This window comes from Glycine max, chromosome 19, assembly GCF_000004515.6.
Source record: "Glycine max cultivar Williams 82 chromosome 19, Glycine_max_v4.0, whole genome shotgun sequence".
Classification (NCBI taxonomy): domain Eukaryota; kingdom Viridiplantae; phylum Streptophyta; class Magnoliopsida; order Fabales; family Fabaceae; genus Glycine; species Glycine max.
The window spans coordinates 50,114,245-50,137,629 of record NC_038255.2 but is presented as its reverse complement, the minus strand read 5'-3'; the positions used below and the strand labels follow the sequence as shown (position 1 = coordinate 50,137,629).

Here is a 23,385-nt window from a genome sequence, read left to right as displayed (position 1 = left end):
CAGGTATTTTCTTTCTTATTATCCTTTCTTATTTTAATTTCATGTATCATTCATCTTTAGGGGTTGGGTGCTCGAGGGAGGATAATCCTTAATAGAAATAAAAGGAATATCTTATATGCATCAGTTTTAGGGATTAGTCGTTCGACAAATGGTAATTTCTAATAGAACTAAAAAAGGAAAGAGTATCTTAATAAAATCATTGTTAGACATAGATACTCATGCATTAAAGCAAACATCTAGAATTAGATATACATGCATTTTATCTATTGGGTCTTTGTAGACATCAGGAGCAGGTGTAGGTAGGAAAAAATTCAACAAATCGATAAAGAAAAATCTAAAATTTTATTTTCATCTTAATCTTTTACTTTTTTATCTTATATTTTTATCATTGTCTTTATGATCTTTTAATTTAAATCTTTTATCTTTTCTATCTTCTATTTTTATCTTTAAATATTTATCTTATATATTATCTTTCTTTATCTGTTATTTTAAATTCATATTTATTTTATCTACTATCTTTCTTTATCTGTTATTTTAAATTCTTTATCTCTTACTTATAAATTGAATTTGCATCAATTTAAGTACAAACATCCATGTGGAAATTGAGATTCGCAATTTTGAATAATTTACTATGACAAATTTGTTGCGAACAACGAGTTAACAATATGGATTTAAGCTAAGGTTTGCATGGAATAATTTTTGTTGTAAATTACTAATACATCTCGGATACCTAAATTTATCACACTTAAAGCTTCAAGCCCAAACTGATTTTGGGCTTAGCCTCTACCCACAAATTATCTGACCCAGTTCACCCGAACAATACATGCCTCACAAGTTACAATTGGGACATTCAATCACACAATGGACTTTCCTTTCTCTATTTTCCTCCCTCAAAGCAGAGATTAGAGAGAGAAAAAATCATACGAAATCCAGTGGTTTCAAATAATTTGTAACAATATAGCTTAAACAATCAATGTATAACACAAAATCTAGTGCAGAATGTATGCCACGACCCTAACAGGAAGAAGATAATAATTAGCTAGGTCCTTGAAGTTGAATCCAAAAGCAACATGGTACTGAGATTCATTGGGTGCATGTATTTGGAGTCTCCGATCATGAATGTGTCCACAATCAATCTGTTTGCTCTCTCACTTGGATGGAAGGGGTCCCAAAACGCATACACATCTCTGTTTGGGCACAAGTTAGACGCCGGAGTACACAGTCCAATCCCATTGTAAGGTCCTTGACCACAGCATGCAACTTTTGATGTGATAAAACCTGCATGTGAATTGTAAAGAAGGTAATTAATGCGTTCAAAATTAATATAGCTAGCTACCAAGCTTCACGCTCCCAAACTTACCAAACCGACAGAAACTGTTAGTTTAAAATTGCCCCAGAATAAAATTATTATGTAAGAATAAAAAATTACAATTGTGCCAAATAATACTTAATTATTCTAAGAATAATATTAATATGCTATAAGTGAGCCTGAAATAATTTGTCATACCCAGTACATAAGAATTTTTCATACAGGCTGTGAGAGGGGTTTTGTACAAAATGTCTGGTGCGTTTGATTTAGCATTGGGTTAAACGAGCACACACTCTAATGCATATTTTGTGAAAAGTAAAAATTTAGAATTTTTTCATTTAACAGCTTATTGCAAACCTCCTAACATTAAAACAAACATGCCTAATGTGAGAGATTGGCGGTTGGCCTTCTGAAGAAGGGCCCAAAGACTTAAATAACTAAAATAAGTAGTGTAAGGAAGGACCAGACCAATACACAGCTAAGATATATATAAAAGGAATCATCTCATCCAAAAGGCTAAAGTTATTGTGCGAAAACACACCAATGATTTTATGTCTTACAGTTGTTGTTATCTGCCTTACTTGTTGTTTATGGACCACACTCCTCTACGTGTTTGCTCTGAAAGACACTTGAAAAAGTACAATACTCAGCACATATCAACAAGGATGCGTGCAGAGTTTGAAGTAGGATTTTTAATATGGATCCTATATTGCACACCCCTACTATCTGCATAAAATGTGGATAACAATAATGATATATTTATCTCTTGTGTATTTTACTATTTTTAACTGTCTAATTTTATTTAAATTTTACGAATAAATTATTAATGACTCTATAGCATTAAGCCAACAAGCATAACAGATTCAGAAATTAAAATCTATAGAACAACCATATCTAATTGAGTAAATGCTGCAAAGTAACAGATTGTACATACATACCGTACGCTTGTGGGTTACTAATAAAATCCATATTGGATTGGAAAGCATTGGCTGAAATGAAGACATCGGAACCAATTTCAGAGTTGAGTTGATTCACCAACTGAACGAGTTGCGGGTTGAACAAAGCAGAAGCTTGTTGCAGCTCTGCTGCACACTCCCCATTTCTGCTACGCTGCGCCAATTCTGCCGGCACGCAACCTAAAGGTCCCGTTCCTGTCACCAAAACTCGCCTTGCTCCCAATTCATAAAGCCTCTGCATGCATCCACTTAATTAGTTAACATAACAATAGCAATAATTATTGGTGCTGAATAGTCAGCATGCTTAAAAAACATCATGACACATTAATTCTACATTTATAGTACGTTAGCCCACATGCTTCCTAGCTACTCAATGTTTATTTGGTTTCCCACAGGTCTTCTCCTTCGGAGGTAATATGTTCAAGGCATGGTTGACATTAAATGTAAGCATCTCTCTTAGCTGGAATTTGAACCTTATTCACCATGTTGTGAGAGATTAGCCCCTTCCATTAGATCCAATCCCTTTGATGCTACTCAATGTTTATAAATCCGTAGAATGAATGTTCAATGGCTTCTAACAACCCGTCATGTCGTACCATAACTCAACTTGCTTGCCACAGGCACGCATACATCATATACTATGATAAATTATTCATTTCATATCTATATTACTCTCTGAAGTTCCCACCATTTCATAATGTCAATAATTAATTAGAGGTTGAAATCTAATAAAGTAGAAAACTATATTTCATTTATTAAATTCTAGATTCAAATTCATTAAGACTATGTAGGTAAAACACCAATGCTATATCTGTTGTTGAATTCGTGTCTTGTCCAACCCAGGTACACTTTTTTTTCTTTCTCAGACACAATTAATCATCGTGTCCTCTATTTGACAGAGGTGGATGCGTATTAATTTACCCAAGAATCACCAACGCTATTACTAGCTAGTAGCCTAGTACTACAAATGAATGCTAACAGTGATCTTTGCGCTGGTTTTAAGTATTACGTATTACACTTTCAAAAATTATATTCTCAAGAATATTATTATTAGGTAATTTATAAATGAACATGTTCGGTGGGTAGGAATAGGATTTAATTTTTTATTTTAAAGCATTTTATTAAAATTCAAATAATAAAAAGATACATAATATTATCATGAAAAAGCAACACATCCACAGTGATCCGCTACTCATTCTTCACTATATGAAAGATTAAATAAACACATGATAATGTTATTTTCTCAAAAATCAGCAATGGCCACAAATATTTTTTTTTGAAGTTTAATTATATCAAATATAAAAACTTCATATTTCAAATTACATTTTTTTTCTTGAAAATAACTCGATGGACCTTAAAAGTTAAAACAAACATATCCTTAAGATTAATAGGAAGAGAAAGGGGGAACAACACACCAAAGTGCACACACACATGTGAAAAAAAATGAATTTTTAAGACTATGTTTGAATTAAAGTTTGAAAAATATTTTTAGAAATTTCAATGCACAATTGTGAATTCTAATTCTTTGCAAATACTCAAATGAAGATAGTGTGATATTTTTATAATTATTAGTAAAAAATTTAAAAATAAAGCAACGCACCATGTAACTTTTTTCTCTCATGTTAAAGAGAAATGTAGAAAATTTAAAGTGGAAATAGTTAAAGTTCAATGAAGAATGAACGTGACTTATTCACAATCTATATATACATTATTCAAAGGAAAAATATACTTGTACACTTAAAATATTACTTACACTAGTGAGAGAAAGAAAAAATTATATAAATATGATAGGTGATATAATGTGATAGGAAGAGAAAGATTGAGAAAAAATTAGATGTATTGATGAGGTGTTTAAAATAGTGAAATGTCTAACTATTATTGTTGTTGTTCAAGTTGTTCAGTAGTCTTTTGGATGGTTCATCAATGCTGCGTATACATGGTTATATGCATGACAAACGTACCAGCAAAAGTAAAGACCAAAATTTAAAAAGGGATAATACTAATAATAGTAGTATAACATATAACAGCAACAGAAAAAGAAGTAAAGGATAGCAATACCACAAGAATTTTGCGATACTCGGAAATAAGGTATACAACATAGTTTGGAAGTGCAAATTGGCGTGATCTTGCAGAGAATGGCACCAGGTAATAGTTGTTAACAAAATCATTGCCACCTAAGGTTATGAGGACTAGTGCTTGGTTGACCAGTCGTTGAGTCTGCTCTGGTCCAATTAGTGCGCTCACCCTTTGTTGATACTGCTCAAAGTACTGTAATTGTCTGGTGATTCGAATTATGTTTATCTGCAAATGTAGATATATAGCATTTTAATGGCCTCATTCAATACCAGCATCTATCAAACAGCTTAAAACTAGTTTGGACAGAGGATGCATGCAAATTTGCCTCATAATTGGTCCCTGTTCTTGATTAAACAGGAATGTTATTTAAGAATAATAACTTATTGGAGGAAAAAAAAGTAAAATAAAACAAATTTCTTCAATAAATGAAAATTAGTTTATATATAAGTTAATCAGTGAAAACTTTCACTTCTCTTGTTTAGCTATGAATTTTTAAAAAATTGACTTTAATTTATGCATAAACTAATTTTAATTTTTTAAAAAAAGTTTAATTCATTTTACCCTTTTATTTTATTTTCTAAGTGCTTATTGATAAGTTTTTTTTCATGTCTGCGTGTGTGTATTATTACTTAAATAAAAATGTATAGCCATAACAAAAATTAAAATAAAATTATCGGGGTTGAATTAGCAAAAGTGGTCATTCACAACTAAAACTTAAAAAAAAAAAAAAAAAACTTTGGCTTACAAACTGAATTCCAGTGTCATTGAGAATTCCTATCCCCGCAGAAGCAAAATTGGCACCAACGAGTAGCCTCTCTCCATCGAGCTCGCGACTTAGATACGGCAATGTGGGTTCTGACCCAATTTTCTCGCCTACATGATGCATGACGCACTCATAGTTATATATTTATTATATATAACGGACAATAAATGTAGCTTATTAGGGTATACTACTATATCAAGTTAAGAGTATTAATTAAAACATTACAAAACATAAAAACATGGAGTTGAAAGTAACTGAAACCAATTAATTAGGAACAATGACATAAAGTATATATAATTAGGGACCCAACTGATAATGTCCGGGATATTGAGGCCATTGGAGAAACGGCCAGTGGCCCTGTGAGTGGGATAGTCAACGCCATAAGGATATGAGTCGGCACGAGCAGTGGTGAATAGGTAGTTATTGTTGCCATTGTCAACTAGCGAATCACCAAAAACAAAAAATGCTCGAGCCTCGGCTTGTGGAACAACAACAACAATCTTGTTCCAAATCATCAACACAAGCAAACATAGAAACATAGAAGAACCAAAAACCCTTGGGTTGTTGTTTTCGACCATATTATGGGTAGTGTGGTGTCTACCAAGGTACCCTCAGCAGATGCTAAGTGTTTAACCCTCTCGGTAGATATCTGCCTATGAATTACAAGTATATTGAGAGAGAAATATTGGAGTAGCTTTATATAGAGCTTGTTGGTTGTGATATTTGATGTGCCGAATTAAATATCTTTCGCTACCACTAGCAGATGGAGATAACGCCCGTAATAAAGAGAGGCCTATCGATACTATTTCGAATTCAATTCTGTGTACCACAGTTCATGTGCGTTAAATGCATCATGGACACCTTACAGCTAGATGTGCCTTTTCTATCTTTTCTCATTTTCATCATTTTCTTATAAATGCCAACAAATAATGAGATAAAAAGAGTGGTTTTGATTACTTTTATACTGAGAATATTTCACATTTATTGCCTTTTACCTAAGTTTTTCTTTATTACTACCTACTATTTGAAAAGGCATGTCAATTAATTTTATTGGTAGTATGCAAGTGTCTATAACAGATCAAAGTCCATAGTTGCCATTAAGGATATGTATAAGAAGGAGGAGGAGGAATTGGTACTTTCGATTTGCATATCATGTAGTACGCCTTCACGAAGTAAAAAATAAACTGAAATTGCAATCTACCACATTCAAGCCTCTTCAATACTTGGTCTCTCTTGTTCCCAATTTTCCCTACCCAGTTAACCTGTATACGGATCTCGTAGAAATTGGATTAATAAATAACAGTCCATGTGGGCCATAAGCCTTGTATCTCAACAATAGATTAAAAAACTAATCCACCTACGTTCAGGTTGGCAATTAATGGCCTTGTGCTAAAAGCCTAATTAAAACATGGCTTAATTATACTTTTGGTTCATCATGATTGATATTAATCAAAAGTGTGATTAAGTCATGTGATCATGAGTCAAATACATCAACGCTGCATCATTAACATTCATCATTTAGTATCACGAGAACAAAATTTGTCATATATTTATTTTCATATAGAGGACTCAAAATTATACAATTGATATATTTAGATAATTCAATTGACACATTTAAAAATGGAAGACCAGAACATACATTAAGTTAATGTTAATAATTATTGTCCATTCAACCATTAATTATAAATTATTAACTACTAAATGTACTTGTTTCTCCATTTAAAAGCCTATTCTATCCAACATCAATCTAAACACCACAATAAATGAGAGTTTTAGTATTGAGATGTTTTCAACACTACCATCGGAACTTAATTATATTTTATTTTTGGCTTAAATAGCATAGTACTGGTACTATAAAATAGGGTGTTTTTTTTGTTTTAGTCCTTTATAGTATAAAATTTATAATTTTAGTCACTATTATTGACAATAAATAAGGGTTTTATTTTTCTTAGTTTAATCATGTAGTAGAGTCACAAGAAATCATTTGGATAGTTGTATATTTCATGTTATGAACTGAGACAACTTAGTTATATTTCATTAATGTATATAGTTTTCTTTTTGCTCATTGAATTAATTTGCATTTTGTATTGCTTATTAACACATTGTATATTTCATTAATTGATTTATGAATTATATCTAACCATATTTTATATTACATTTACAATTTTAATGTTTTCTCTAAATACGAAGCAGGTTGGTAAATAGCATGAAAAAATATTAAATTCAGCAGAAATGTTTCACAATATTAATTTTTTACAAATTCTTTTATTTAATACTCTCTGTGACCGGAACATTTCAGTGGCTATGTAGCACGATCGTATATTCCACAATTCTGAAAAATAATTAACGAAATTCAGCGACCGAATCAGAGGCAGAGCGGTTGCTAAAGTAGTCATAAGGTAATAAAATCGACCAAAATAACAGGTGACAGACTTAGTTTACGTTAGCGACGGATAAAATCGGTGTCTGCATAGCGACCGATATATTTTCAGTTGCTAATGAGTAGCGGGTTGGACTTCTAAGTATTTCTTTTTGGTTGTTAGTTCAGTCATTGAATAAAATAGGAACCGATTTTTCTAATGTTGCAATAGTTTTTGTATTGGTGGCTTAATGATATTTTTCTTGTTATGGTCAAGTATCAGCGTTAACACAAATGATATAATAATAACACTACTAATCCATTAACTTGTCACATCAATTAAGGAGTCTAATAGAATAGTCATGTGTATTTTTTGTAAATTATACTTTTACATCCTTCATCAATTAATTTGAAGATATCAATTGTTTTAAATTTATGAGAACTTTAAAGCATAATTTCCTAAAAAAAATTACATATAACTTTCTTGTCAAACTTGTAATGACGCAACAAATTCATTTTCTAACACCATTATTGCATTATCATTTAAAGTTCTTGCTTGATAACAAAGACTAAAATAATAATTTAAAGGTCTAAAAGAAAAAAAAAACTAAAAAAACTATATTTTATATTGATGATAAGGGTATTTAAGCCTTTTTTTTGTATAAACATATATTTGCATTGGCCAAGTAGAAACTAAAATATAATGGCGTGATTTTTTAGGTAATATAATGACATGATAAATGCTTAGATTTAGTATTAGTTAGGACAATACTAAATTTCAAACTTAATGAACATCATCAAATTCGTTTTTCATCAATTTTCTTACCTCATTCACTTAATTGGGTCCTTTCATGGTCTTTCTCTCTCTCTCAATGTAATCTTAATTTTACTTTGTATATGTAAATGTTGGCTTAATCTTGTGAATATTGTTGGCTTTCTTGGATGTTTGGTTTGATTGTTTTTTGTTTTCATTTTCACTGAAAACAGAAAATGTGATGAAAATGTGTTTGCTTGAATTTTTGTAAACATTTTCAGTAAAAATGAAAACAGAAAACAACTAGAAAATAAAAACAATAAATTCTCGTTTTCAGTTGAGAACAGAAACTCCATCTCGAGTAAAATGAAACTACGGTGGCAATAAATATAATTTTAAGCAAATCCAAAAATACAAAAAGACAAGAACTCAATTTATCATAAATTTTCATTATTTTTATTTCATGAAAACAGAAAATAAGAAGTCAAACCAAACATGTTTTCAAAATTCTAATCTTTTAAAAATGAAAACAATTTTCAGAAAATGAAAACAGAAAATGAAAATGCAAACCAAATACACCCTAAATTTCCTATGCTTGTTTTTATTTGATATTAGTTGCAATTAATTAATGGCAAGTTTCATGTGTTGTGTAGGGAGGTAACACCTTCGTGCTTGTTTTTGGACTAAATTTGTTTGGAACGTTCTAAATATTTCCAACAAGCAGGGTGGCCCTTGGTTTGAGTTTTTTTTTATTTTCTGTTTGTATTTTCTAAAAAAAATTATTTTCTAAATTTTTAGATTTAGAGAATATGTTTGGTTAAGATTTTTATTTTCTATTTTAAAAAATAAAAAATACTGAATGTTCTCCACCCAAAGCGCTTCTACAATTGCATCTCCACCCCAGCCAAGACCAAACCTCATTATCCCTCTCAAATCGTTATCCCTCCTTCAATCCCAAACCACCAAGTCATCGTTGCAAATTCTCCCACTGCAACAAATGTTGCATGTCACGCACCAAAACATGAGACGTTGTACTGAAACAAGTTCCTAGATACGGTGGCTTTTGTTCGCAACAAATGTTGTAGGTCCCAACCAAGACCCCAATCTCTGGTCCAGGGGTGGAATGGCGCACGGTGGTGTTTGTGCGACAAAGTGAGTCACGCAAGCATGCAAGTGGCAAAGGGTGTCATGGTCACCTGCACAGGATGGCCCGTGCAAATCTGTGAGACAGATAACTATGCGCGACAAAGGGGGGAGGTGGCGACGCACGCAGGTTGTGGTGGGTGAGGGTGGCGCGATGGAGGTTACGCCTCTGCTTTGCAATGTTGTGAGAAGCAACGTTTTGTTCGAGGAAGGGGGTGGAGGAGAAGTGGGTGCATTAGAGAAGATGAATGTGATTAAATTACAAGGATTGCCACCATGTTTTTAGACTCTTTGAAAACACCGAAAACGATTATTTTGCGTTTCGTGTATTTTTTTTAAATATTGAATCTGTTTTCTGGATTTGAAAATGAATATACAAAATCAAATGTATTTTTCCTCTCATTTTCTGTTTTTAGTGAAAATAAAAACAGAAAATGGGCAAACCAAGTGCCCCTATGTTTCTTGGTTTTGCATTTTGTAAAAATCTCGGTGTGGTGATCTCTGTTCTTCTATATGCATCAGGTAGCATTGTTTCCTTAACAATTCATATAATTAAAAAAATTATAGAAAAAAAATGTTGAGATTAATTTGTAGAGTTTAATTAGAACACTTTTATAACATAAAAGTCATAAATCTTACTCTTGCCTACCAAAAAAGACTCATAAATCTTATACTAAGTACTTTCTTCTCCAGGCTTACTTGTAATGAGACTTCACTTGTTTTTCCAATATTTATTTTTAAATACTTTTATGTTATGAGTTGAGTGTTTTTTTATCTCTAAATATTAATTTATTAATTTTGTTTAAAATGTCAGGTTTGAATCATAATCACTCTCCTTCCCTCTTTTCTTCCTTCACTTTTCTCCAATTGGACAAACTTTATATCTTCTTATGAGTTGAGTGAAATTTAATTTTTAATATTAGAAAATTATAAATATCATGTTATTTTTTATTTAATATTACTCAATATACACTTTATTTAAAATTAAAAAAATTATTACTTTCAATCACAATTCATCATTATTTATCGATGAATATTTTTTCAAAAATTAAGAGAGATTTGTGTATAACGAGAGAGTTTGTGAAATTTCACATAATCCCAAGACTAATTAGCGTATGACCATAATGATCATTCATTAAACGAGATTTTAAGATGTGTTTCATCTTGATGATGTGAAAAATAAAAATGCTTAAATGTTATGATTGTATCATATCTTTTATAAAATTTATAAATTATAAATGATTTGGTAACGTTTTCTTGCTAATTTCCGATATATATAATTTTGAAAAAAAAAAATCAACCATTATACTACAAATTTGAATTCTCATTTTAAACGTCAAAACGTTTTATGGTATTCTCTTTCTATTTGTAATGATTAAATTAATATTTTCTTCTTTAATATGTTTTATTCATTTAAACTATTTATTTTATTTTATTTATATTGTAATTAATGCTCAAGTTTCTTCGGCCAACAATGGACAAAAGTAAGATGTTTATAAATTATTGATAAAAGATTCCAATAAATTAAAATAACTCTAATTAAAAAAAAACATTTTTTTTATAAATTCTTCATGTGCTTGTTTCAAATTTTTAAAATAATCAAAAGAATACAAATCTAAACAAAATCATAAATTGTTTTGAATAGCTTCTTATAAAATCAACGTATTCTTTTGAATTTTTTTTATAATTATAAACAAATACAAATTAACTTCTGTTTTTCTTTTCTAAAATCTCTTTGTGAAATTTTCAAATATACTACGTACTTATTTAGTATTAAATATTCTAAATTTTCTTTTGATTTTTGTTTTTTAACTAGTATATTAAGTAGTGAAATTTTCATTTTCTGCTTGCATCATAAGTGCATATCATTAATGCTTGCTATTTCGAGGCACGTGACTAAAATAAATAAGTTGGACGAATGGTCTAGTGGGTGCATTAACTAATTTAGTAATGTAAGTTCACGAGGCTTGACCGCCGTCTGATTAATTTGAATTTGAATTTGAGGAAATAAATACACAAAAAGTCTTATAAGATCAGTTTTTAGGAATAAAAAAGACAACCTACAAGATTAGAACACCAATCAAAGAAAAAACATTTAACTAAATCAATTTTGATTTTAAATCATGTCTACGATCATAGGAGAATCTACGTTGTAACGAGGGTGAGTGCACCCCCTCATTTTAAAAATAAAATCACAAGTAAAGTTTTTGTTTGACAGAAAATTGTAAATAAAATCTAATATTTTTTGTATTTATCTCCTTTAATTTTATGTATTTGCACCTGCTGAATTCAGTATTTATATTTTATTCGCACTAGCTTGGGACAGTGGACCCTAGATACGCTATTGTCTACTTTCTAACTTTTATTAAGTCCAACACACCAATAAAAAAAATCCCCTAAAACACAATATTGTTACACAAAATCTTAAATAGACCATTTCACTGTTATAGAAAAATGTGCCAAATAAAATGAGAATTAGACGCAATTTTTTTCTTATATTAATAGAGTTAGACATAATGATCAAAGATATCATTTATTAATCACAATAATCCAAATTATTCAATATAATTACTTTTATTTGTAAAATAATTTTATTTGATTAAAAATTTAAATATAATTAAATTAAGAATACATAAATTATTTTGTCGCCCTCGTGTAAAGCCGTTAAGAAAAGATACATCAAATGATGTGTTTTTTAGTCAAAATATCGTTAATTGAAAATGTCCAACGATGCTTACAAGAGCATATGATACTAAATAAAGAACATTTCGGTAATGCACGACAAGTAAACAATAACAACTCAGACACTATTCAAAGCTAAATGGCTACTTATATTAGCAAATCTAACACGCTATAAGACGAAATTCATCCTCCTAACACAAAATAAACATGATAGAGTCTGAACTTTTCAATTTTTTTCCCTTTATTATTTCTTTCGGATCAACACTTGTTCATCAACAACCCAAGTCAAATCAAGAAGACCTATAACAATCCACAATGAATTTGAATAAATTAGTATTGTGCAAAGGAACTCACATAAAGACAACAAATATGAATAAAACAATATTATCTAAAGAAACTCTAAAAGTAGGACTCTAAAGGTTTAAATACTGAATCAAAAGATGACTATAACAAAATTATTTTAAACGGGTAGTTTCTCTTCTCAACATGTTTTGATCATGGGATACATATCGCCTTCACATAATCCTTGCATATCCTTATATCCTATTCGTTAAGCTAATTAATCACAACAACAAACAGAATGCACGTGAATTGTGAAGTAGGGCTATAACAATGGGTTTTGTTCTATATTGGCGACTTTATTTTGAAATCGACATTTTGTAAACATTTTTGAGATGCACAATTTAAGTTTCATTTAAGGACTTATAAAAATATTAATAACGTTTATATTTTTTTTCACTCCATCATAGGAACTAGGAAGTTTTATATTTTTTAATTGGTAAATAAATGTTAGACCTGCGCATCATTCAATAAAATCATGTTTTAAGTCACATTAAATTTGTAAAAAAGAAAAGATGAATGTCTGATATTTTAAATCACGTCTGGATTGTTAAAAAAAAGGTGGAATAAAATAGCATTGAGCTTGATGTTTAGATTTTTAAATTAAAATATGATATATAAAAATAAATTTCATGTTATACTTTTTTATTTTGTTTATAAATAAAGTTTTCTCACTCCTTTCTATCTGGAGAATGAGGTGGAAATAGTTTTTAATTTTATTTTTCAAACACATAAAGATAATAAAAATATGGTTTTACTTTATTTCATTTCACTTAATTCTATTGTGCATTTTATTTTACTTATTATTAAACATCCAAACATGATTTTGAAAATATAACTCAATGAATAATATTGTAGATGAAGCTTATAATTACATTTAAATTTTTGACGTCTTTTTTTCTCATGTCTTCCTCTCTATCTAATTTGTAGCCGAACTCTTAAACATTTTGACAATATATATTGTTTTCTTTTCCTTCACAAATAAATATAAAAATAATATATTATTCCTATTTTTTTAATCTTGAACATTCTTATAAATTAATACAATAAAGATAATAGCATTTATTACCATTTATGTTGGTCTTTTCTTGCCTTTCTTTCAAAATTCACAATGTTTAATGACATATTGATTTCTAGGTTTTTTTTTTTTTTATCTTAATGGATTGAATTAGATTAAGTTCACCCATCATTTCTTGGTGTCTACATGGTCTTTAAATTTAAGTGTGTTGGATTGGATTATCTCACTAAATAAATGAGTCAAGATGGACCGACCTAGCTGTTGAATTAATCCATATTAACAGAGCTATAGTATTAAGTGGTCATGTCTAATAATGAGCACTTATCCTACATGGATTCATGAGGCCAGGACTAGCAAATGGATGTTAGTTTTATCTCTATAACTTTTTTTTTTGTTCCATTGTTTCTTTCTAACACCAAAGCTCATTTTATTTTTTGGACAATAACCTCCAATTTCAACTGGCACCACTTCTGTACTTTAAACAAAAAATAGAGAAGAAAATACATAAATAAAAACTTCTAAAATATTTTAATCTTACTTATATTTTTGTTACTTTTGTGCTATGTTTGGTAAATAAATAAGAAAATAGGCAAGGAAAAAATACAAATGAAGGCTTGATCTATATGAAATAAAGAATTTTTTTAATATTTATTTTAGTCTTTAAAGAATTTTATTTAAAATTCAGTACTTTAAAGATTATTTTTCCTATTATTGAATAACAAAGTTAGATAATGACATAATAAATGTGTTTTTTTGGTAGATTATGTTTAAGTTCTTATATGTTTAAAATAGTTTATGTCGTAGACTAATTAATAAAGAATTTAAAAGCATAATTTATAAAAAAAAATTTACATGTGAGTGTGTGATTGTCATCTCTGTCTCCTTGATAATGTAAGACTTTTGAAGTTGTTAGTTATCAATTAATAGTTATTTGAGACAACAAAAATTATTAAAATTTAAAGGATTAAAACAAAAATAATAATCTTTAAAAGATTAGAATAAAAATCAATCCATTTTAAAGGGAAAATAAACTATTTAAACCACAAATAAATTATATATGTTCTTAGTTGAAGAGAAGATGTGAAAAAAAATAAAGAAAATTTTACTTTTAAGAAATAATATTTTCTTTTATTTTTTCTCTTGAATTGAAATTTTAATCTGCATAGAATGTGTTTAGGATTGCTGCAAAATTTAAGAAGTATTAATTTGATTATTAGAAATTTTTTCATATTAATTTATTGTCTATAAAAATAAAAAATATTTTTCATGGTCTTCAATGATAATTCTATTAAACTATTCTCGTATTTAATTATCTTAATTACTTTTTTCTCTCAACCTCATAGAATACACTTAGAAGACACGAAAACCTATATTTGTTTTCATCTTCCCCTAATCTCTCAAAAAAGTACAAGAAAATCGTTCAACAAGTAACAACAAATTACAATTTTGTGGGGAGTTTTAGCCTTAAAAAATTATTTAATTTATTTTGTGAGATTTTAACCGTCAGAACTTATTTAATTCATTTGTAATTATTGGTCACGATAAAATATCGTCATCTAACGGAATTACCACTAAAGATCATAAAAATATATTTTACTTTTATAAGGATCAAATTAATAGTTTTCAAACTTTATAAATACTTCAAACTGACCTTTTTAATTTTTTTACTATTCCAAAACGCAGCGTTGGACTCTTCATTTTCTCATTTTTTTTGTCATGCTACAAAGCATTCACACAAAATTATCTCATGGAACTGGTTAAAATTAATAAGCATACCGGAGAAACCGGAAAAGCGGACACACATGATATGAGTATGAAACGGAACTTAACAACTGGTGGCAAAAGTGACATCTTGCATAATAGCATAGTGTAACACTCAAAATTTGGTCACAAGACAAATGAGGTTTTTTTTTATTAAATAGGGGCAAAATTTTACCCAATTTTTTGATCGGAAATATTTTAAAAATTATCCAATAAAAGATAAGTTGTGTCGGATATGACTGAGTTACTTTTTATTTTTCTAACTAAAGTTATAAAATTACTTATGATTTCAGTTTTTTTTTTTTACTTTAAAGTCATAATTTTTTATTTTATTATTTTTTTAACGGGAGACTTCAGTTAAATTTTTTTTATGATTTAAAGTCGTAATTTTTTTAAGTTTTTATTAAAGTTTTTTTAAATTTACAATTGTTACAGTTTTTTTATTTTAAAAAATATTTAAATATATAATAAATAATATTAAGTTGACTTATTTATTTGTATATTTTTTTATGATTTTATTTGATATGTTATTAATTTATTTTAATACTTTATTATTTAAAACATGTTATATATGTTTTTAATATAGTTTAATTTAAATGTTTTTTTATATTTAAAGTTTAAATATTCTATTAATAAAAATAAAAACAACATAATTAATACATTAATATAAAACACATAACATAAGTGAAAGAAAAATATAAAAATACAAGTTATTTTTATTGAGACATATTTAAAAGAACTCGGTGTGGGACATTGTCTTATTATTACTTTAATAAATATGTAATTTTTATTTAAATATAATCAAATTTTAAATTAAATTCTTTTAAATTTTTAATATCTCATTTTAATTTTTTTATGTATTTTTATTAATAGATTATTTAAACTTTAAATAAAAAAATATTTAAATAAAACTATATTAAAAATATATATAACATGTTTTAAATAATAAAACATTAAAATAAATTAATAATATATCAAATAAAATCATAAAAAATATATTAATAAATAAGTCAATTTAATATTATTTATTATATATTTAGATATTTTTTATTTTTTTAAAATAAAAATAAAACTATAAACAATTATAAATTAAAAAAAGTAAATTTATGACTTCAAAATTGTAAATTTTAATCGTAAAAGAAAAAAAAATATCAAAAAAAAAGTTTTTAACTGAAAAGGTCATAAATAATTTTTATGACTTCAATTAAAAAAAATAAAAAAAAATTACGACTTTAAATTTGTAAAAATAAAAATTAAAAAAATTATTTACTACTTCAATTAAAAAAAATAAAAAAATAAAAAATTGTAACAATTATTATGACTTATAATTCCGAAGTCATGACACAACTTATCCTGTTTTTAGGTAATATTTTAAAATATATTCCTGATTTAAAAAAAATAGATAAAATTTTATCCCTATTTAATGAAAAAGCCGACAAATGGCGTACATGGAATGGAACCAGCTAAAACATAGCCCAATGACAGAACAAAGTCATTGGATGAAGTCCCTAAAGCTAAAAGAAAGCACAGTGTGCTTTGGTACAAGAGCGGAGTCAGGATTTTTATTTAAGAGAGGCCAAGATAAAAGAGCATAGTCTTTTTTTTTTTACTATCACATGCATGACATATTAAAATTGATACCATTTGAAAAAAAAATAGATATCTCTAAGAAAACAATTAAAAAACATCAAATAAAAAAGTCAACCCATCTCCTCCAAAACATTAAAATGAAATTCATGCAACGTGCAAAAATTAACAACTAATTTGAAATTGGTCAAAACATGATTTATCAATAAACACGCTTAAATAAAAATTTATTTTAAATCTATTTTAAACTACTATTACATAAAAGAGGCCAGATTACCAATGTGAAATGCTTAGAATCAGACGCAGGATGATGCAAGGGCGGAGGCATTCAAGCAAGAAACATGTACAGGGTTGCTAAATGTTAAAACTCAAAAACCTCAATTTATAACAAATACTAACAAAGAACCAGTAAAAAGAATGCTTAAAATAGGATACAAATTTTGAAAGTATCTATTTAACGCTAACTGTATATTTATATATTTAGTGCTCGAATTCAAGACTTCTAGGTAAGTGATAATAACTCCACTCTGTTGATTGAGATACTTGATAGTTAAAATAGGATTCGAATGATAAATATGTTTAAAACCACACATCTTGAAATAGGAAATGGAGGAGGACTTTCTATTTTTTGAGCAACAACCATCTTATTTGGATCCAGGGTTGCTTTTTTATGTTTTACGAGTTGAAACTCCTAAAGTATCTGTTATGCAGGTTCTTCTTTGAAAATTTTAAAATAAGTTTATTTTAAAATAAAAAATTAAGAGAAATTAAAAAACATTAAAAACTAAAATTCTGGCGGTTGTTTTTAACAATTTTTAAACTCACATGTTACAACTAAATTTCACCCCAAACACGTAGTGTAAAGTAAAACTTATCTAAGCCTTCTAGATTTTTAAAAGAAGACAATGAGACAGATCATGCCATTTCTATTTCATGCATGTTATTTTAATTTTTTTTAACATAATATTGATACATAATGGATCTTGTTAAACAGAGAAATTAATTTTTGTTAGAGACCGTAAACGCATAAAAGTTAAGTATTTTATTCCCAACAAGATATATATTTCATACCTAATAATTAATTAGGATTTAAACTTTAAACCACAGAAACAAGTCACTGTCGTCAATCATTATTGGTTATATTTATCTTAGATATTTACTAAACAAAATAACATTTGTTAGCAATAGCATGTTGAAATTACAGGGGACCTATGATTATTAAGGCCCATTAACTAGGCCACTGCTTCCTGCACACCATTTTTGCTTCCTACACTCTAGAAAATTGAAAACAAGCTAAACGGACAGAAATACCCTTTTTTCCTCTTTTATTGAGTGACTAGGCACCTCCTTTCTCCGTTGGCAGCGATCGACCCTTTTTCACAGTAACAGATGCTGGATTAAAGTTCGACGGGCAATTTGGGGGAAAGAAGGTGGAGTTGAAAGAGAGAAAGGGCAATATAGGGATATTTTAAATTTAGGAAGTGCAGAAAGCAAAAGCCCATGAGAACTACTAGGACAGACTATGACTCCAAGTGTCCTTTGAGATAAAAAAAAAATGTAGAGAAGCATTAGAATAGAAAATAGAAAAAAGAAAAAAAGTTGTCGTTGGTTTGTTTTTCATTTCAACGAAAGTCCGAACCGAACACGACAGGTTCGAGCTATAGCAGTACCCAAAACCCTAGCTAATCTGAGTAGTGAGGAACTGAAACACACTCACTGTGGCAGAGGTAGCGTCGCTGCAGTATTAATCAGATTCTCCTTCGGATCTTCCCGTTTTCTACAATGGCGGCTGAATCATTGCAATCTCTCGTCTCCCTCTCCGAATTGGTTTCCACATCCTCCACTAACCAGCGTGTTCGTATATTCCGTCGCGAAATCCCTGCGTTCTTGAATTCCTCCACTTCAGGTCAGCACCGAAGCCATCGTACTAACACGCCATTTCCATTTCACACTTCTCAAACTCAATGCGCCATTTCCATTTAACGACGAGCGTTTAATCGCGAATGAGGCTTTGTTTTTCTTCGTTATTGCTTAGTTAGATAAACATGCATGGTCTGAATGCGTGATTTGTTTGTTGTTCGACCTAATCGTTTTGGTCTTTTTCTGCAGAAATGTCAACGGAGCTCGCTTCGTTACTCATCGATATAATATTCAGAACAGTCGCGATTTACGATGATCTTAGATCGAGGAAAGCCGTTGATGATGTGATTGTGAGAGCCTTAGGTGGAACAGTGTTCATGAAGACTTTTGCAGGAGCTCTCGTTCAGAATATGGAAAAGCAATCCAAGTTTCAATCTCACGTTGGGGGCTATAGACTTCTCAGCTGGTCGTGTTTACTTCTGAGCAAGAGCCAGTTCGCCGCAGTTTCTAAGAATGCTCTTTGTAGAGTGGCTGCGGCGCAAGCTTCTTTACTTAGCTTAGTTTTGCGAAGGTCTTTTCGGGAGCGAAAGGCTTGCAGGAAAAAGTTTCTCCATTTATTTTCTCAGGTTCAGCTCAACCGTCATTCTTTTTATTTTATTGATGCTAATACTAATACGTGTGTTGCTTCCTCAATTTTTTGCTTTTGAGTTCTGATATCCTCCTTTTCGATTATATAATGTATATAAGAAATTATAGTGTAATTTAGATGTTTATACTTGTTATCAGTCGCCGGATATTTATAAAGTCTACATGGAAGAGCTTAGAAATGGCCGAATTCCTTTCAAGGATAGTCCGGAATTATTAATGCTGTTGCTGGAGTTCTCAAGTCGATCTCCGTCTTTATTTGGGGAATTCAAGGTGAGTGGGTGTACATAAGTTTTCTGGTTTGTCTTTGCATCGGGTTGATGTTAACCTCATAGGGTCTGATGTAGTTCTTTGCTCCTTACAGCCAGCATTTCTTGATATATATGTTAATGCAATACTGAGTGCAAAAGAAAAGCCAGGAAAGAGTCTTACTGAAGCATTTCATCCACTTTATTTGCAAATGTCACATGGAGATTTTCAAAGTCTTGTGATACCATCCTCTGTTAAAATGCTAAAACGCAACCCAGAAATTGTGTTGGAGTCTGTGAGGATTCTGTTGAAGTCTGTTAACCTTGATCTGAGTAAGTACGCTGCGGAAATTCTTTCGGTAGTATTAGCACAGGCTCGGCATGCTGATGAAGGGAGAAGGGATGGGGCATTAGCTATAGTCCATAGTCTGAGCCAAAAATCTAGCAATCCGGATGCATTAGACACAATGTTCAATGCTATCAAATCTGTTATTAAAGGTATAAAATGTCCCTATGCTTGTGTTGTTGGCTTTTTATGATACCCACTAAACCATTTGGAGATGTGGGTTATATAGAGTTTTGATTGACAGAATTAGTGGTGCCGTTGTTATATATTTTGACTACACGAGTTTCATTCTGAGTAGGCTCAGAAGGAAGGCTGGCTTTTCCATACCAGAGAGTTGGAATGGTGAATGCGATACAAGAATTGTCTAATGCACCTGATGGAAAATACCTCATCAGTCTGTCTCGCACAATATGTGATTTTCTTCTATCATACTACAAGGATGATGGTAAGCACATGCTCTAATATTCCTTTTCATTGTTAATCTGATTTTATATATATTATTAGGGATTACATTAGAGATTACTTTCCTTAATTGTATCATTGTTTCCCTATTTCCATATTTACATAAAGATAAAATCATATCTTTGGCATATATATATATATATATATTTCTTTACTAAGTTGGTCTTTTACTTTTTTATTCAATGGTAGAATAAAATATTATTCTAAAGAAAAGATAGAAGGTAAATATTTGGGGAAGGGATCAGATATCCTCCTAAACAGTAACCTGACAAATGAAAGTAAAATAATAAGCCAAAGAGACTAAAATATCTAAAGAGCTGTTTAATCCCTTATATATCAATAGTGGAAGTCCCCTAAAAGCAACCCTGGTTTGACCACCTAGGAAATTCAAAACATGTTCCTAACCCCTTACAAATCTTAGGGCAATGGGGGCATTGTATAAAATATGAGTGTTCCTCTCCAACCACGTATAACAGATATCTGCAAAAACTGCTCATTGCCACAAATATTGGCATTGAAAACCTTTAAAGTGTATCACAAGAACTTTTCTAAGGTGAAAGATTGAAAGGACACGTTCAATGTTCACCAGGAGGCCCAAACAAATTATAACAATAGTAGTTAACCTCACATGACAATGCAAAAATAAATGCTATTTCTAATACTCATAATTTAGGATAAAAGTTGTCTAAGGTATGTGAATATGCAGCATGTCATTAGTAATGCTTTTAAATGCCAGGGAGTAGCAATTGGTATGTCTCATTATTCTTAATGTAAATCAATGAGTTACAAAGGAGGTGCAGTTACTGTCACTGATCATTATTTGGTCAGCTCTCCTCCTCTGGACTTTTTGGTATTTAGGGTGGAAGGAATTCGGGGTAATAGATGAACGTTTTGGTGGGTGGCTTTTAGTTGGACTGTATGGCAGCTGAGGAACAAGATCATATTTTCGAATGGTACTTACAACGGCAACAAACTGCTGGAGGATGCTATATTCTTACTTTGGTCATGGCTCAGAAATTTTGAGAAAGATTTCGTAGTCCCCTACAACCATTGGTCATCTAACCTTGGAGATGCTTTTGTTCTTAGTCGAGGGTAGAAGTCATAGTTAGTGGTAGCTATACTATCTGATTTCGAGTTTGGTTCCCATTGAGACTGCTGTGTAGTCTGATCTTTGGAACCATTCCACTGGATTTTATTGTAATCATGGTACCTCTTGTACTTGGATTCATTTCACACACACACACACATATATATATATATATATATATACTTATCTTTGCTGACCAAAAAAAAAATGATATAAGTTTGGTTTTAAGCTACAATTTTTAACATTTGATAAACAAATTACTCTCTCTATTCCTTTGTAAGTGTCATTTTTGTTCCTATTTATCTGTTATTTTCACAGTTCAAGATAACATTGATTGTTTTTTTGTCAATTATACCATTACTTCCCACCTAATTTTTAGTTAATTAATATTTATCGTGAAAGTGGAAATAGAAAATAACTAATGTATATTTATTGTGGAGTAAAAATGAAAAAGGGTTAAATAGGTAACTTCATAACTATTTTATGAGGAACGATAGAATTTATTGTATTTCTTGGCTCCTGTGCAAAAATCTTTAAGACACTTAAAAAGGAACAAAGATGGTAACACTTTTTTTTTTTTTTTTTGGTATTTTGTTGTTTTACAAGCTTATTTAATTACTTAAAATTTTTTATGATGTTTCTTTTAATTTGAAAGAGCTATTCTACTTGACAATATCCCTTGCAAGCAGTTCTTTATAAGGATCATATTATTTGGTGCTGAATCATGCTCCACACTTAATTGACAGGAAACGAGGAGGTTAAAATTGTGATTTTGTCAGCTATAGCTTCTTGGGCAGTTAGATCTACTGATATCATTCAAGAGAGTTTGGTTTCCTTTTTAGTTTCTGGCCTCAAAGAGAAGGAAACTTTAAGAAAGGGTTTTCTGCGCAGTCTACATGCTATATGCAAAAATGAAGATGCTATCTTAAAGGTGACCTGTTATTTTCATTAATTGTACTTGCATGTTAATTTATTTCATGCATACTATGTGAACTTCATTCCCTTATGTTTCAACTATATTTTTCAGATGTTACCATTGTTTGGCCCTCTTGTCCAACTTGTTAAAACTGGCTTTACAAAGGCAGTGCAACGTTTAGATGGCATGTATGCATTGTTACTAGTCGTGACGATAGCTGCTGTTGATATTAAAGCTGGTTTGTATTAGTAGAAATCTTTATATTCTTTAATATTGAGTACTAGCTTAGTTCATTTTTATTTATTTTATTTTTTGCCAAAATTTTCATTTGTTCAATTGTGTTTTACTTTCCTAGAGGAAACATTGGTAAAGGAAAAGATATGGGCTCTGATATCACAAAATGAACCTTCGGTCGTGCCAATTTCTATGGTGATTACTCAACTAAAAATTGTAAATAGTATTACCCAGGTTTTATTCTACATATCTGAAATGATGCTCTGCAGGCTTCAAAGCTATCAATTGAGGATAGCATGGCATGTGTTGATCTGCTTGAAGTGCTTCTTGTGGAACATTTGCAACGGTAAATTCCATTATAATGCTAAAAAGATAACCGTAGTTTTTTCCTTTATGTGTTGTATGCTTGATTATGTTTTATTTTCTTGGTTTTGCAGTACATTGTCCAACTTCTCGGTCAGATTGATGTTGCAGGTAAAACACTTTGCATTTTTATCAGATTCCCATATTGACTTTCTAAATTGATCCACTTATTGTTAACTTCATGCAGTTAATGATCTCTTTTATGTGTCATCCAAGATGGGATATTCGAAGAATGACTTATGATGTTGCTAGGAAGATTATCACATCTGCTCCACAGTTATCTGAAGATCTATTTTTGGAATTTTCAAAGTACCTTACTTTGATTGGAGAGAAACATTTAGCTTTAAAAATAAGGTAAATAGTTTTGTTACACTGACCTGCATATTTATCAGTTAAGTTTGTATCAATCAGCTGGACTTAGATGTGCTTATTTCCGAAAGGTACCTCTTCTTGGTAGTAAAAGTTGCATATTTTGCT

General features: G+C 29.9%; 2 protein-coding genes across 2 annotated transcripts in view; one reads left to right on the top strand and one right to left on the bottom strand.

Moving 5' to 3' along the window:
• Nucleotides 1–596: 596 nt before the first annotated feature.
• On the bottom strand, nt 597–5,780 carry LOC100819292 (GDSL esterase/lipase LTL1). Its single transcript, XM_003554683.5, has 5 exons — nt 5,415–5,780; nt 5,087–5,214; nt 4,324–4,566; nt 2,248–2,500; nt 597–1,278 (listed from the first exon to the last, which is right to left on the bottom strand). Exons 1-5 carry the CDS (start codon nt 5,680–5,682, stop codon nt 1,040–1,042), a joined length of 1,131 nt encoding a protein of 376 aa, XP_003554731.1. The 5' UTR covers nt 5,683–5,780; the 3' UTR covers nt 597–1,039.
• Nucleotides 5,781–18,328: 12,548 nt separating this feature from the next.
• The window catches only part of LOC100789856 (protein ILITYHIA), a 29,361-nt gene continuing 24,304 nt past the window's right edge, over nt 18,329–23,385 (top strand). The window contains exons 1-11 of the mRNA XM_006604802.4: nt 18,329–18,653; nt 18,857–19,233; nt 19,394–19,525; nt 19,617–19,998; nt 20,145–20,291; nt 22,142–22,326; nt 22,423–22,549; nt 22,667–22,740; nt 22,815–22,891; nt 22,983–23,019; nt 23,096–23,262. Coding sequence (XP_006604865.1) covers nt 18,530–18,653; nt 18,857–19,233; nt 19,394–19,525; nt 19,617–19,998; nt 20,145–20,291; nt 22,142–22,326; nt 22,423–22,549; nt 22,667–22,740; nt 22,815–22,891; nt 22,983–23,019; nt 23,096–23,262 — 1,829 coding nt within the window. The 5' untranslated portion in view covers nt 18,329–18,529. The remainder of the gene's footprint in view (nt 18,654–18,856; nt 19,234–19,393; nt 19,526–19,616; nt 19,999–20,144; nt 20,292–22,141; nt 22,327–22,422; nt 22,550–22,666; nt 22,741–22,814; nt 22,892–22,982; nt 23,020–23,095; nt 23,263–23,385) is intronic.